Source organism: Bufo gargarizans, chromosome 8 (assembly GCF_014858855.1).
Source record: "Bufo gargarizans isolate SCDJY-AF-19 chromosome 8, ASM1485885v1, whole genome shotgun sequence".
NCBI lineage: Eukaryota > Metazoa > Chordata > Amphibia > Anura > Bufonidae > Bufo > Bufo gargarizans.
The window spans coordinates 76,749,665-76,764,319 of NC_058087.1; the positions used below are offsets into that span (position 1 = coordinate 76,749,665).

A 14,655-nucleotide genomic window follows, 5' to 3' on the forward strand; every position below is an offset into this window, starting at 1 on the left:
GAACACGGTCTGAAGGTGATGAAATCCAGCTCACAGCCCAGCTTCCACACAACTGCAGAGCAGGACAACTAATGCAATGTGAATAAAGCAAGACTGTAAGCCACACCCATAGCTAGTATAGTGAGTGGCATATCCATTTGGTGCATTTTTTTTCTGTGACTTATATAATTATATTTTTATCCGCACAATGCTCCGTTTTGTGTAGGATGCCTTTGTGGTGCATGTGGACCGCGCTGGCATCCTCCATTGTACTCATTTTTTGCTGGGGATGGTCGTTTACTGCGGTCCACTTGCGGTGGGACTGCTCCCCCAATGAGAAACACGCTACAGTGTTTGGGGTTTGAGCAGTTCCCCCATATTTGCCACTATATTTCTGTGATTTTGTTTTAGATGTATTGAATGTGCATTTACCTGGCATTTAAACAATTTTTTGCACCTGGTAACCTCCATCACATGGTCTGATATGGGTGCAGCTTACAGTCTGGCTTTGTTCACATTGCACTAGTTGTCCTGCTAGGCGGTTGTGTGGAAGCTTGGCTGTGAGCTGGATTACATCACCTTCAGACCTTGTTCACACTATAGTTAGCGCAGTGGTAGGACCCCTTGCCATGCTGAGAGACCGTGACGTGGTGCATGATGGGCTCCGATATGTTCCTGACAGGAATATATTGGCAAAAGTCTCAGCTTTTAATATCTGCTTGTATGGCTATAGTATAGTCAGTGGCATATCCGTTTGGTGCATTTTTTCTGTGATTTATACCCTGAGGTACCCCACAGTGGAAACACCAAAAAAGTGACCACCATTTGGGAAATTACACCCCCCAAGGAATTTTTCATGGGTGTAGTGAGCACTTTGGCCCAATGTGCTTTTCATAGAAATTAGAAACCCTTGGCTGTAAAAAAAAAGAAAAATTACATATTTTACTGAAAAATTTTACTTTAGGCCCAAGTTTTTCATTTTCACAAGGGGTTACAGGAGAAAGTCCCCACAAAATGTGTTACCTATTTTCTCCTAAATACGGCAACAACCCATATGTGGTTGTCGAATGCTGCATGGGCGCATGGCAGAGTTTAGAAAAGATGGAGCACAATATCGCTTTTGGAGGGCAGATTTCACTGGAATAACTTTCAGGCGCTGTGTCGCATTTGAAGTTACCCTGAGGTAACCCAAAATGTGACCCCATTTGCAAAGTTCATTTATTTCAGTAATGCAACTTAAAAGGTGAAACTAACATATGAGACTCATTACATGCAAAGCGAGATATTTCAAGCCTTTATTTGTTATAATTTGGATGATTATGGCTTATAGCTTATGAAACCTCAGTCACAATTTTGAGGTACCCTTTGCTCAGGGGGTATAGATTAATTAGCTGACTAGAGTGTGACAATTTGAGCTTAGAATACTGAACCTTTTCACAAAATTCTAATTTTAAACTGCATTAATTCAATTCGTTTTAATTTGCATTACTGAAATAAATGGACTTTTGCACAACATTCTAATTTTTCGAGTTTCACCTGTATATATACACTGCCTGGCCAAAAAAATAACTCACCACCTGGATTTAACTAAGCAAATACTATTTCAAGCTACCTGTCTAGCTATAACACACTATTTATTTATTTTGTTTAAAAACTGAAAAACACTGAAGTTCTGTGGGGAGGAAGGGTGGTAGGAGGATGGGGCATCAGGGGAATAGTGTTTGTTTGGGGTCTCCTGAAGTGTAACTATCACAATGAGGAGATCGGAGCTGTGCTGTGGATGATTCTTGCCTGCCAGCAAGGACGTGCTGCGATTGGTCACTCAGATCTGTCAATGACACCCGTTAAGATGGCGGTGTCACCGCAAGTATGCGGTGACACTTTCATTTCATGACATACTGTGCATGTCATGATGCGGTAACTAACACCACATCATGACCTACATAGTACGTCATTCGTCACTAAGGGGTTAATACGTTTTTATTTAGATTTTTGTTGAAAAAGCATAAAGTATTGTATAAAATGCTAAAATGATAACAGACAAAAGAAAAACAAAACAGCATAATGTCCTTGATTGACGTCCAGTATTCCATAGTATAAAATAAAATAGAATGATATAATACCGGTATATCAAAAGTGGTACATAAGTTACAGTATATTTTTTTCATAATTCAGTAAGTTTTTATTGAGATTTTTGTTAAAACAGCATAAAGTGATGCAGAAAATTTGAAATGATAACAGAAAAAAGAAAACTAAAACAGAGCATAATGTCCTATACCTATGGGACTATGCTTGGTTGTTTCCGAGTTTCAGATGGAGGGCTGTGGTGTGGTGGGTTAGGAGAGCCATCTTTGCCCTGTGTGAAGGAAAGCCTAGTTACACCTCTACAGGGACTGCGTTTGCTGATGGGAAACAGAACAGCAGTACCAAAACAATACCATTCTCATACGGAGCCAAAATATAGCACCCATAACAGTCTAGACTCTAGAGCAGTGATGGCAAACCTTTTAGAGACAGAGTGCCCAAACTGCACCCCAAAAAACACACATATTTATCACAAAGTGCCAACATGGGAATTTCCCCTGAATACTACAGTCCAGTATAGTATATCTTCCATGTACTTTATCATTTCGCTATAAAAGCCTGTTTACACTCAGTGCTCTGCCTGTGCTGTTCATAGTGCGCCTGTGCTGATGAATGGCAGGAATACGACCGTAGGTGTCCCATTGCCGTATTGCGGACTGCATTTGCGGATCTGCAATACACTGGCACCGTTCCAAGGCTGTGCTGCGAGCCGCAATGCATGAACACCGACCATGGGGCAGTCGCAGTGGATCGCAGACCCATTCACTTTAATGGGTCTGCAAATCCAGAGATGCGGAATAGAAGCATGGAACAGAACCCTACAGAGTGCTTCCGTGGGGTTTCATCCCGTACTTCCGTTCCGCAAAAAGATAGAACATGTCCCATCTTTTTGCGGAATGGGTGGATCACAGACCCATTAAAGTTAATGGGTCCACGATCCACTGTGGCTGCCACGGGGCGCACACGTTTGTGTGCAGGAGGCCTAAGGCATATTGGAACACCATAGACTTTCCCAGGGTGTGGGTGCCCACAGAGAGGGCTCTGAGTGCCGCCTCTGGCACCCGTCCCATAGGTTCGCCATCACTGCTCTAGAGTGTACCTTCCCACACTTCCAGTTTTATACAGAGACATATGGAGGGTTTTATTTTTGTTGACTTTTGTGTAAAAAAAGAATGTGGTGTGCTCGATCAGATGCCATATCAAGGACCTAGGGGGTCATTTATCAAACTGGTGTAAAGTAACACTGGCATAGTTGCACATAGCAGCTCCTTTGTAAAATGAAAGGTGGAATCTGATGCTATGGGCAACTGAGACAGTTCTACTTTACACCAGTTTGATAAATCACCCCCTTACTCTTTACAAAATGCATTAGGGCCACACACCTTAAGATTTTTCTTAAAATAATTTGATGTGTCAGGGCACCTTACAGAATGCCAAGGTTGAACATATTTGTGTATCACATATAATCTGTATTTTTGCAGCAGCTCATTAACCTTTAAGAGTCTATTTACTCGTCCGTAGTGTATTGCGGATCCGCAATACACCCGTCTGGCACCCCCATAGAACATGTTCTATTTTTTTCCGGAGCCGGGGACCGAAAGATCGGGGCTGCGCTCCGCAAATAGAACGTTAACATTTCCAGTTGCTTCTAAAATATTTTAAGCTGGAATTATGTTTCAGTAATAATTTTTTCCCTTCTTCCTATTTATCCACCCAAAGACCATAGCCTATTAGGATAATCTGTTAATACACCATATAGAATCAAGTGATCTTTCCATGAAATCAAATTGACAAGCAAGAGAAAGTTCTCATAATCGAAAGAAAAACGATACATCACTAAACCATAAAAATTATAAAACTGAGAAAAACATGTATTGTGTAGCAGTATATCTCTTCATACGTTGATGGCCCAAGGGACATAGGTGCCAGGCGCATCTCTTGGAATCTACAACAGAGAATTATCATTATTTATTTTAAATTTTTCCATGGCACTGTATATCAAGAGAGTTACACATACATAATATAAAAATACAAATATGATAAACATGAATCTATTAACAAACTGGTACAGAGGACAGGAGGACTCTGCCCACAAGAGTTTGCAATCTACAAGGGAAGGAGGAGGACACAGTAGATGAGGGTAAATGTTGTTCATCTGGTTGTAGGGTGGCAGCATGCTCATTGCAGGTGGTAAGCTTTCCTGAGGTGGATTTTCAGGTTAGTGTTGAAGGTTTGGATGTTGGGGGAGAGTCTGATGTACTGGTGTAGTGAGTTCCAGAGTGTGGGGGATGCACGTGAGAAACCTTGTAGTTGAGTGTGTGAAGAACAGATGAGAGGAGAACAGAGGAGGAGGTTTTGTGTGAGGATAGGAGATTACTCGTGGGGATGTATCAAGAAATCAGGTCAGAGATTTAAGGAGGGGGCAAGTTGTGGACGGTCTTATATGTAGTTGTTAGTATTTCAAACTGAATTCGCTGGGCAATGGGGAGCCAGTAGAGGGATGTGACAGAGGAGAGGTGGATTAACTAGGCAGCAGAGTTGAGGAAAAATTGGAGGGGTACGAGAGTGGTAGATGGGAGACCACACAGGACGATGTTGCAGTAGTCCAGGCGGGAGATTACAAAGGCATGCACTAGCCTTTTAGTTGACTCGGGGTGAGGAAGGAGCAAATATAAAAGATGTTGAAAGTGGCAGGTGGAGATAAAGCTTTGGATGCATGGCTTGAAGGACAGCGCAGAAACAAATGTTACCCCCAGGCAGTGGACCTGTGAGACTGGAGAAAGCGTTGTTCTATTAACTGTAATGGATAGGTCAGGTAGGGGGGCTGAGTGACATGGAGGAAAGGTGATGAATTCAGTTTTCTCCATGTTGAGTTTTAAGAAGCGGGAGGAGAACAATGAAGATAAAGCTGACAGACACTGGGATTCTAGATAGCAGGGAGGTGACATCTGGGCCAGAGCGGTAGATTCGAGTCTCATCAGCATAGAGGTGGTATTTGTAGCCATGGGATCCAATGAGCTGTGAGATAAAACATTCTAAACAATGAACTAATTAATATAATATTAATATTATAGATAGTTGGAGTTCACAAGCTGTATGAAATTGAAACTATGGATGGACTTATCTAGGACTAAGAACCTATCATCCACACGCTGGAAAAAAAATATATATGCAGCTCAAATTGGCCTGTGGTTTAAATCTGCATCGTGTCAAAATATTCTGCAGATTTCCACTGTGGATTTTGCAATTCAGAGTGTAAAATCTACTGCAAATCAGCAGCACAATCTACAACAAATCTGCAGCGTCTGGCCGTACTCAGAAATACAGCAGGTCATGCACATGGGCACTTTGCAGGACAGTTTCTTATCTATCACTGTAGGATTTTTTTTGTTCTTTTTTTTAAAACAGACAGCTGATCCTAGGCTAGGATTACACTGCGACGTGTTGCATGACATGAGAGTTATGCAACATTTTTTAATGTATGTCTATGGTGTTGCAATGTAACTGCGACAGTCGCAAGACATTCAGACATGCTGGATTTTGTGTTGCATGTTGCACACAACCTTCACTCCATTGAATTCAATACAAGTCGCATGAGACCGCCATATCACAGCTGTAAAATAGTCCCTCAGCAGCAGTTGGCTGACAAGCTGCACATATTTTTGTATATTTCTGCGACTTGCTGTCGCGCAACACGTGTCGCCCTAGCCTACGTTTCCACTGACCCCCCTCATCTATTATATTACAAGGATCACATATCTGATCTGTGTACTACAATTTGTAACAGTTATAAAACTGGCCATACACTTTAGATAGCTGTCAGCCAACAGCCATCTTCCCCCCCAACCTCCCATAAGAAGCATGCTCAGTTTAGCCGAATGTGCATGTTCTGAATGGGGAAAAGGGAGTAAAGCGCTGCCATCTCCAGTGACACTGGCCATGTTGAAATCCAACATGCCCGATCCTTCTTTTCCCCGACATCGGCCCTCAGGGGAGAGCTGAGACACCCCCATGCACATTAAATGGTTGGTGAAATTGGCAGGTTTGGTCAGTATTCATCTAACCTGTATGGCCACTTTAAGACGTACCATATTGGTGAACCGATCTCCACAAGCCATTCTTATCTTCTCTGGGGTAGCTGGACTGTTCATAGTGAAGAGCTCGGACAGCCCTCTCTCTTTTCGAGCGTATGCTATAGCATCTTTTATAGCAAAATATATAGATGAACCCAAGAACAACGATGGTTCTCCAACACCCTGTGGAATACAACACAACATTCAGTACTTCATTCAGACAAATACCGAAATATACATCCATACTGGTTTAATGCCGCTAACAACAGTGACTAAGGGGACATCTTTAATTAAAGGCATTTACATTTAGCCCCTTGTTTCCATGTAACTGGTAACAATATTCTAGGTATAAGTTATAACAGACATGCTACTAATTCACTGCATAAAGCTACCATACAACTGAGTCACATTTCATTGCTGGGAAAATTTCCAAGGGTGAGGCCATAATGTAATGATAAATACAGTTACTTAGGAATCCGTGTCACTGAATTGCAACAGGATCCTAAAATGGAGTAGTCCCAGTTCTCCTTTAGAAAATATAAAAACACAAACGTGGATCCGCGCAACATGCAAGTCTTTCCAGCACTCGCTAAATGCACTAACTGCCTGCGACCGATGAAGCAAGGCGACACCTGGGTCGGGCAAGGGCAATGTGTTTTATGTGGAAAACCAAGCAATTAATCCTGTAGCTCAAAGTGTTTTGATTTTTAATCAATACGGTGAACTATATGCATATATTTTTTTTCAAGGTACTGGCATTGGAACAGTGAGCGGCCCGTAGATACCAACGCAGAGTACTGATACACATCGTGCCGGCATACGAGCAGTGAATGGCCCGTGGGCTGTGAGATACAACAAGCTGGTGCATGTAACGAGTGCTGGAACAACTTGCATGGTGCACGGATCCACATGTGTGTTTTTATAATGTAATGATAGAAAAATAAAAAGATCAGCCAGCAAGAAGTTGTGCAGCCAAAATGTGTGCTTCAAAACCCCAAAACCTCAGCCACTGCAGGAGGCAATACCCTAAGTGTACGGCCACATGGTCAGGTTTCCTGATGCAGTTTTGGAAGCCAAAACCAAGAGTGAATAAAAAAAAAAAGAGCAGAAGTTGGATCATTTCTGATTTTGGCTTCCAAAACTGCGTGCAGAAACGTGACTATGTGGCTGTACCCTAAGGAAAAGCTAGATCTCAGCGAGTCAATTCTGCTGTATCTGTAAGCTGCAGTAGACAACACTAATGAGCATGCTCGGACTGGCCCACAGGGGTACAGGGGAATCCCCCGGTGGGCCCCTGAGCAAGGTGGGCCCCTAGTCTACCACCCCTTGCACAAGTGGCACATAACACATTATAATTGCTGCACTACTTACATATATTCAATTCAAAGCATCTCAACCAGCCTATGTTCATATAAAAACGTGTTAAATTATTTATTATATTCAAATGTATCCGTACAGTGGGCCTCCAAAATAAATTTTACTGGTGGTCCCTAGGTACCCCAGTCCGACACTGCTAATGAGGTATATTACATGGGCCTCTTCCACACCAGCAGATTAAAATCTGTATGTATTCCGGAACATGCACGAATTCCAGACAATATACAATCAAGATTGCCATCAAAATTGCCTTAGTAATTAATCAGTATTTTTGAATCACTCACAAACTATAATTAGTGTAATTGGAAGCAAAAACGCAAAAACTAGGACATGCTGCATATTTAAAATACTTACGGAAATTATACACCCAGGTGAATAGCCCTGTGCATTAACAGCGGATTCCAGTACACAAAATGTGCCCCATATATACGGATTGCAAATATGCTTGTGTGAAAGAGGCCAAAGTTAAAGTGAAACACTTAGGCCTCCTGCACACGACCATTTTTTTTCCATTTACGGGCCGTTTTTTGCGTTCCGTATACGGTCTGTATACAGAACCATTCATTTCAATGGTTCCCAAAAAATATATTTAACATACACCGTATGCATTCCATTTCCGTGTTTCCGTTTTTCTGTTCCGTTGAAAGATATGTCCTATTATTGCCCGCAAATCATGTTCCGTGGCTCCATTCAAGTCAATAGGTCTGCAAAAAAAAAGGAACCCATACGGAATTTCTCTGTATGTCTTCCATATCCGTTCTGTTTTTGAGGAAACATCTATTGAAAATTTTATGCCCAACCCAATTTTTTCTATGTAATTACTGTATAAGCCATACAGAAAAACGGAACGGAAAAATAGAAACGGAAACACAACTGAAAAAACAAAAAACGGAATGGATCTGTGAAAAACGGACCGCAAAACACTGAAAACGCCGTGCGGTTGTGTGCAGGAGGTCTTAGTGACAAGTCAGAACTTAGTATTGATTAGTGGGGGTCTGAGTGCTTAGAGTGACCCTCCCTGACCACTGAAGAAAAGTGACAGAATGAGGCAAAGTTAGGCTACTTTCACATTACCGTTCTTTGCGGATCTGTCATGGATCTGCAAAAACACCTCCATTATAATAATACAACCGCGTGCATCTGTCATGAACGGATCTGGTTGTATTATGTCTTCTATAGCCATGATGGATCCATCATGAACACTGTTGAAAGTCAATGGGGGACTGATCTCAATGGGGGAAATTACTGCCATTTCATTTAAACCCCAACATGTTACAGTAAGGGTCCATTCACACGTCTACAATTTTGTTACGCATTTTGCGGAACGGAATTGCGGACCCATTCATTTCTAAGGGGCAGCACGATGTGCTGCCCGGATACAGAGTTGTGGATCCGCACTTCCGGGTCCACAATTCCGTTCCCGAAAAAAAAATAGAACATGTCCTCTTCTTGTCCGCAATTGCGGACAAGAATAGGCATATTCTATTAGTGCCGGCGATGTGCGGTCCAAAAAATGCGGAACGCACATTGCCGCTGTCCATGTTTTGCGGCTCCGTGGATCCACGAAACACACACGGATGTGTGAATGGACCCCAAGATGTACCTAATTTACTAAGAAGTACATGGTTCTTAATGAATTAGTTGCATGCTTTGCCTGTCTATGCGCCAGAATAGAAATCTATGGCTGCTATGAACAGAAATAGATTTGCGGTATATGTTATACCAATTTCTGCTGCTAAACCCCACCCACTTCTCTTGTTATTTTTAAAAAGGCGATACAGCAAAATATCATAATATTTTGTGCAAACACGGCTTATAACAAAATTTTTGTCTTTTCTATGACTGAAAACTGCCATATAGAGAGGTAAATTCCTCCCTTAGACTTCCTACGAGCCTGTACACTGCTCTGCCCTGAGCAGGGAAGACCACACCGTAGAGGCAGTGCGTCCCCTCATTTCGGCAGCTGGTGGGAGTCTCTGCAGTGACCCAGTAGATCAAGGTCAAGGGTTAATTACTGCTGAAAGGGTTAAAGTATCACAGTATCGCTGTGTAATCCCAAATGTTGGTCTACAGGCAGCAAATAGTTAACATTTGGCATCGCTTTAGCATGATTGCTGTGGAGTATTATTTTATTATTACATAGAGGAACACTTTAAAGGTACTGTTGGTCTGTAACATTGGTGGTCTAACAGCAGGATATGCAATCATTGACGGTATCATTTGTCCTGTTATCCCCACAATCAACAGAAAAAAGTCTGAAGCATCAAACCTCACCCACTGCAGCTCAGAATGGCTCTCTTGGATACGGTTGGGCAGCAGTACCAGGAACAGACACATCAACAAGATAAAGACATGAAGGCATATTGTGTACCTTAGAAGAGTATATGGCACGAGGGTTTGGAACATTGGTGAGCAAGGAAACGTAGAACTGTTCTGGGACATCATAAACAGTTGGAATCTTATACTGAGCCGGACCTCGACTGTACAGTATGCCTTGAGGAGAGAACTTAAGTTCTTCAATTGTGAAAAGTCCAAGCCCTTGAACAAAAGCACCTTCAATCTGAAAATATAAAGCACGACAAAAGCATACACCTTAGTGCAAAATAACTATGAAAATTCTATCATTATGGTGATAGATGCCACAATAAAGCTGTGTTCCGATTGGAGTTTTGGCTTGTGCCCTATTCCCCAACTGACTCTTAATAGATCTTTCAGGTTTCACATTTTAGTGACCATCATGTGAACACAGCCTGAATATCAGTCCGTATTAAGTACTCTTAGGGTACTTTCACACTTGCGTTTTTCTTTTCCGGCAAAGAGTTCCATCCTAGGAGGTCTATACCGGAAAAGAACTGATCAGGCATATCCCCATGCATTCTGAATGGAGAGTAATCCATTCAGGATGCTTCAGGATGTCTTCAGTTCAGTCATTTTGACTGATCAGGCAAAAAAGAAAACCGTAGCATGCTGCGGTTTTATCTCCGGCGAAAAAAACTGAAGACTTGCCTGAATGCTGGATCCGGCATTTTTTCCATAGGAATGTATTAGTGTCGGATCCGGACCTTTAAAAATGAGAAAAATATAAATACCGGATCCGTTTTGCCTGATGACACTGGAAAAACGGATCCGGTATTGCAATGCATTTTTCTGACTGATCAGGCATTTTTCTGACTGAAAAAATGTCAGAATAAATGACGTGTTTGCATACAGTTTACCTTCAGGCAACGGAGCTGCCTGCCGGAATCAAACAACGCGAGTGTGAAAGTAGCCTTAGCAATTGATCTGTTGAACATAAAGCCATTTATTTTAACCATACCTGTCCTATGTCCACAGCTGGGTTAATACTGCATCCAACATCCATAACCATATCTGTGCGGAGATTCTAGTAAAAGAACAAATAAATACCAAATCTTATGAGACAAGATACAGGATTCCCTATAATGACAATGCCAGAATGACTGCTATGAAGTCATAAAACAGAGTTTATGCTGACAAACTACATAAAGGATTTTAACCATTATTTTCTTATGCATTGAGACATAGTAGGTGTGTGATCTGCTGATGGAAGAGTTTATATCAAATCTTCACGTCACTATTAAAGGGGTTGTCTCACTTCAGAAAGTGGCATTTATCACCCAGACAAAGTGAAAGATCCTCACCTGTCTCGCACTCCGGTGTGACCAAAAAGGGTCCTTGTGGAGCGGCGGGACAGGTTATGCGTGTCTCCACTGATACACCAAATCTGACCCCTTTGCGAACCGATGCGGGGATGCGTTTGTGTGTGCATCGAAGGGGAAGGCCACCGGGGTCTCGGGACAGGTTGGTCGGTCTAGTGGCAGTACGTTGCGGCCGGGCTTGTCTCTGGTACCTCTTGCAGATTCCACTTCGGTGTCCATATCTATGCGCTCGCGTACTCTTGCTGAGCCTGTCGTGCATCTGCGTGTACGCTCGGGAATGGGTTCGCAAGGGGATGTGCGGTCGCGTTTACGAGCTTCTTATGCGCTTCGCCGACCAGTGAGGGGCATAGCACCTGGCCATAAATTCAAAGTAGATTAGGGGGCCAGTATTGGTCTAATTGCCAATGACCGGCCGAAGCTTTGTACCCAGGTGTAGGGCAGTTTATGACCTATGGGGAGTGGACGCTTGGCGCCCTGGGATTTGTTAGCAGGCACATAAAAGATGGCCTCCCCGGTCTTTCACTGCCCACTGTTATCCTTCCCTTTCCAGACACAGGTCATACCACTTGTGCTAGTGACTGAAGATTGTCTGGACATCGTCCTTTCCAGTGGGACCCAGGATCCGGAATTCCCTGTGACGCATCCTTTCGTCTGCCAAGTGTGCACGGCGATGTAAAGCACGGATTGGGACTTCTCCTGGCTGCCATTCGTTTTTGTAATCCTGTTATTTGTTACCAGTGAAGTTTGCCTGGACTTTGTTTACATTCTTTTGAATAAACCCCTTGCTTCATCTGCACTGGTCTGTTTCGTTTGGTCCTTGCATTACACAAAGTTAATACAAGCCACTTACTAATGTATTATTATCCATATTACTTCCTTTGCTGGCTAGACTCAATTTTCCATCACATTATACACTGCTCGTTTCCATGCTTACGACCACCTCCAATCCTGCATCGGTGGCCGGTGGATAGTGTGCAAGCACGGCCACTGATGTTTGTTTGCAGGTGTTCATAACCATGGAAACGAAAAGTGTATAATGTGATGGGGATATGAACCTAGACAGCAAATTAAGCAATATGGACAATCACAATACATTAGTAAGTGCCTTGCATTAACTTTCTCAACTTGGTAAATGCCGCTTGCTGAAGTGAGACAACCCCTTTAAAGGTTGAATTACTAAATGGGTACACGTTTTAGTTATCTTTATTAATTGTTTTAAACAGACAAAAATTCCTATGTTAAAAATACAGTCACCACTCCACTAGTGGATATAAATATTGGACGGCAAAAAGGGCGCGGAGGAGTGCACTAACTCCCACCCTCTGCGTCTGAAAACTGAAACTGCCCCCCGACATGTTTCACCAGTATTCTGGCTTCATCAGGGGAAATGGGCAGTTTCAGTTTTTAGATGCAGCCTTCCTCTCCACAGTGAAAAGGCTGTGGTCAGTCCGGCTGGACTGTATTTCAATAGTGTGATCATTTAAGCATTCACGATAGACACGGCATCTAACTGTGTCTATCAAAGTTTGTAGGTCTATTTGCCATGTGGCATCAAGTTGACTTGACGCTCATAAGGGTGCCATTTGCATCCCTTTGACAGTGGGGTGACGCTTTCTGGTCCCCACTGCTTTACACTGCTACATTGATAACACTATCCAGTTAGCAATAGCTCTATAAACAGTGATACGGCAGAGCTTTGCATTCAAAGTAAGAGGGTGGGAGTTAGTGCACTCCTCTGCGCCCTTTTTGCCATCCAATATTTATATCCACTAGTGGAGTGGTGACTGTATTTTTAACATAGGAATTTTGGTCTCTTAAAACAATTAATAAAGATAAATAAAATGTGTACCCATTTAGTAATTCAGATTTTAATATATATAATAATAAAAGTGAAGTATTAATTTCACCTGGATCAAGATAGGTCTCATTGCCTGTTTAGGCATTTGTTAATACAGTTGTTAATATACCTTACCCAGGTTAGGTCCAAATTATGAATAACCCCTTTAAAGGGAACCTGTCATGTGGATATTTGATTATAATCTAACTAATTATATACAATTATTAACTACTAAAAAGTACCTTAGATGTATTCTCTTACTGGTGTGACAGATGGTTACCTCATAATATACACACAAAGATGCCACATGTCGCATGCTAATGAGCTGATTTGAGTCCAGCGTGATGTCAGCGAGTCCAGCGTTTTTTTAATTCAGAGCTATAGCCACTCCCCTGCCCACCTGCTGCTGATTCATATGGAAAATAACTGTCAATCAGCAGCAGGTAGGCGGGGATAGTCAGGAGCTCATGAATTCAATACAAGATGTTGGCAGATTGACTGGGTCAAATAAAGAAAGTGATCCAGCATTTTGCTAAGAGAATCAGTCACTTATTTATGTTGCCCCTAGTTAGGACACTATAAAACTGGTGACAGGTTCCCTTTAAGTTACCTAATTAGGTACAGTGTTAACAGAAACACAAGGTTCATCATGATCTCAATACCTTGTGATCTCCGGTCAGGCAATCTATTTCGACCTCAGAACAAGCAACTCCATATACAAAGTATTGAGCTGGGTTACCCTCTCCTTTTTCCCAATTCATTTCACTGTCAAATCCCCTGTAGGGAAAAAAATGGCAATGAATAATACTTTCTTTGACACAGGAGTGAAAAATTTAATAAAGAGATTTAAAAGTCTGAAGGACAAGTGCATCTTCTAGAACACTATTGGTAACATGCAAGGGGCATATATAAGGACTGCAGAGTTAGCTGGACCCTGGTGTGTGATGGTGCCTAAAAGCCCCTCTGCTACACAAGTATAATAAATGGGATGTGGTAGATGGGGCCTTGTTACATATTTTGCATTGGAGTCTGGAAGTTTCAAGTGTGCTTCCTGCACTTACCTTTTAACAACACGATTCCTAAAATGTTGTTCTGTCCTGAGATTCTCACACTGAAGTGGTTTAATATTTCCACAAAACTATTTCCAGTAATACATTTAAAGCGGTTGTGCTGCTAACATAAATGTGCACACAATAACATTTGTTGTTGATTTTAAGTGCCAGCCCGGGTTTTGGCAGCACCTGGCTGTCCTTAAATAGGCAGCTGGGCTCAGAATCCATGTCTCTGTGTTGGGATCTGGCAGCCTTGTGTCTGGTTGAAGGATTGCTACCTGTTTGGCGTGAAAAAAGGTTGGTGCTGCTATCAGCAAGGACTCTGAGGCAGAATTGACGCATGGTGTGAATTAACACCAACACCGCAAGGTGACTTTCTGTTTGATTATGACTGCTTGTTTTGTCACTTGCCTAAAGTGTTAATAAAACACTGACCTGTTTGATCCAAATAACTTGTTGTTGTCTCTATACTGCGTCCGCTAATCGTATCTCCCAGAGCGAAACCCCACAATATATATAAACTGTTGCCAAATGCTGAAAACTATTTTTTATTTTTTTGGGACCAAAATATATCA

General features: G+C 42.2%; 1 protein-coding gene across 1 annotated transcript in view; it reads right to left on the reverse strand.

Moving 5' to 3' along the window:
- Positions 1-3,032: 3,032 nt before the first annotated feature.
- LOC122945874 (aldehyde oxidase-like) overlaps positions 3,033-14,655 on the reverse strand; it is a 177,635-nt gene continuing 166,012 nt past the window's right edge. Inside the window, exons 31-35 of the mRNA XM_044305144.1 lie at positions 13,691-13,805; positions 10,831-10,896; positions 9,886-10,074; positions 6,153-6,320; positions 3,033-4,009 (exon numbers count right to left, since the gene is read on the reverse strand). Coding sequence (XP_044161079.1) covers positions 3,959-4,009; positions 6,153-6,320; positions 9,886-10,074; positions 10,831-10,896; positions 13,691-13,805 — 589 coding nt within the window. The 3' untranslated portion in view covers positions 3,033-3,958. The remainder of the gene's footprint in view (positions 4,010-6,152; positions 6,321-9,885; positions 10,075-10,830; positions 10,897-13,690; positions 13,806-14,655) is intronic.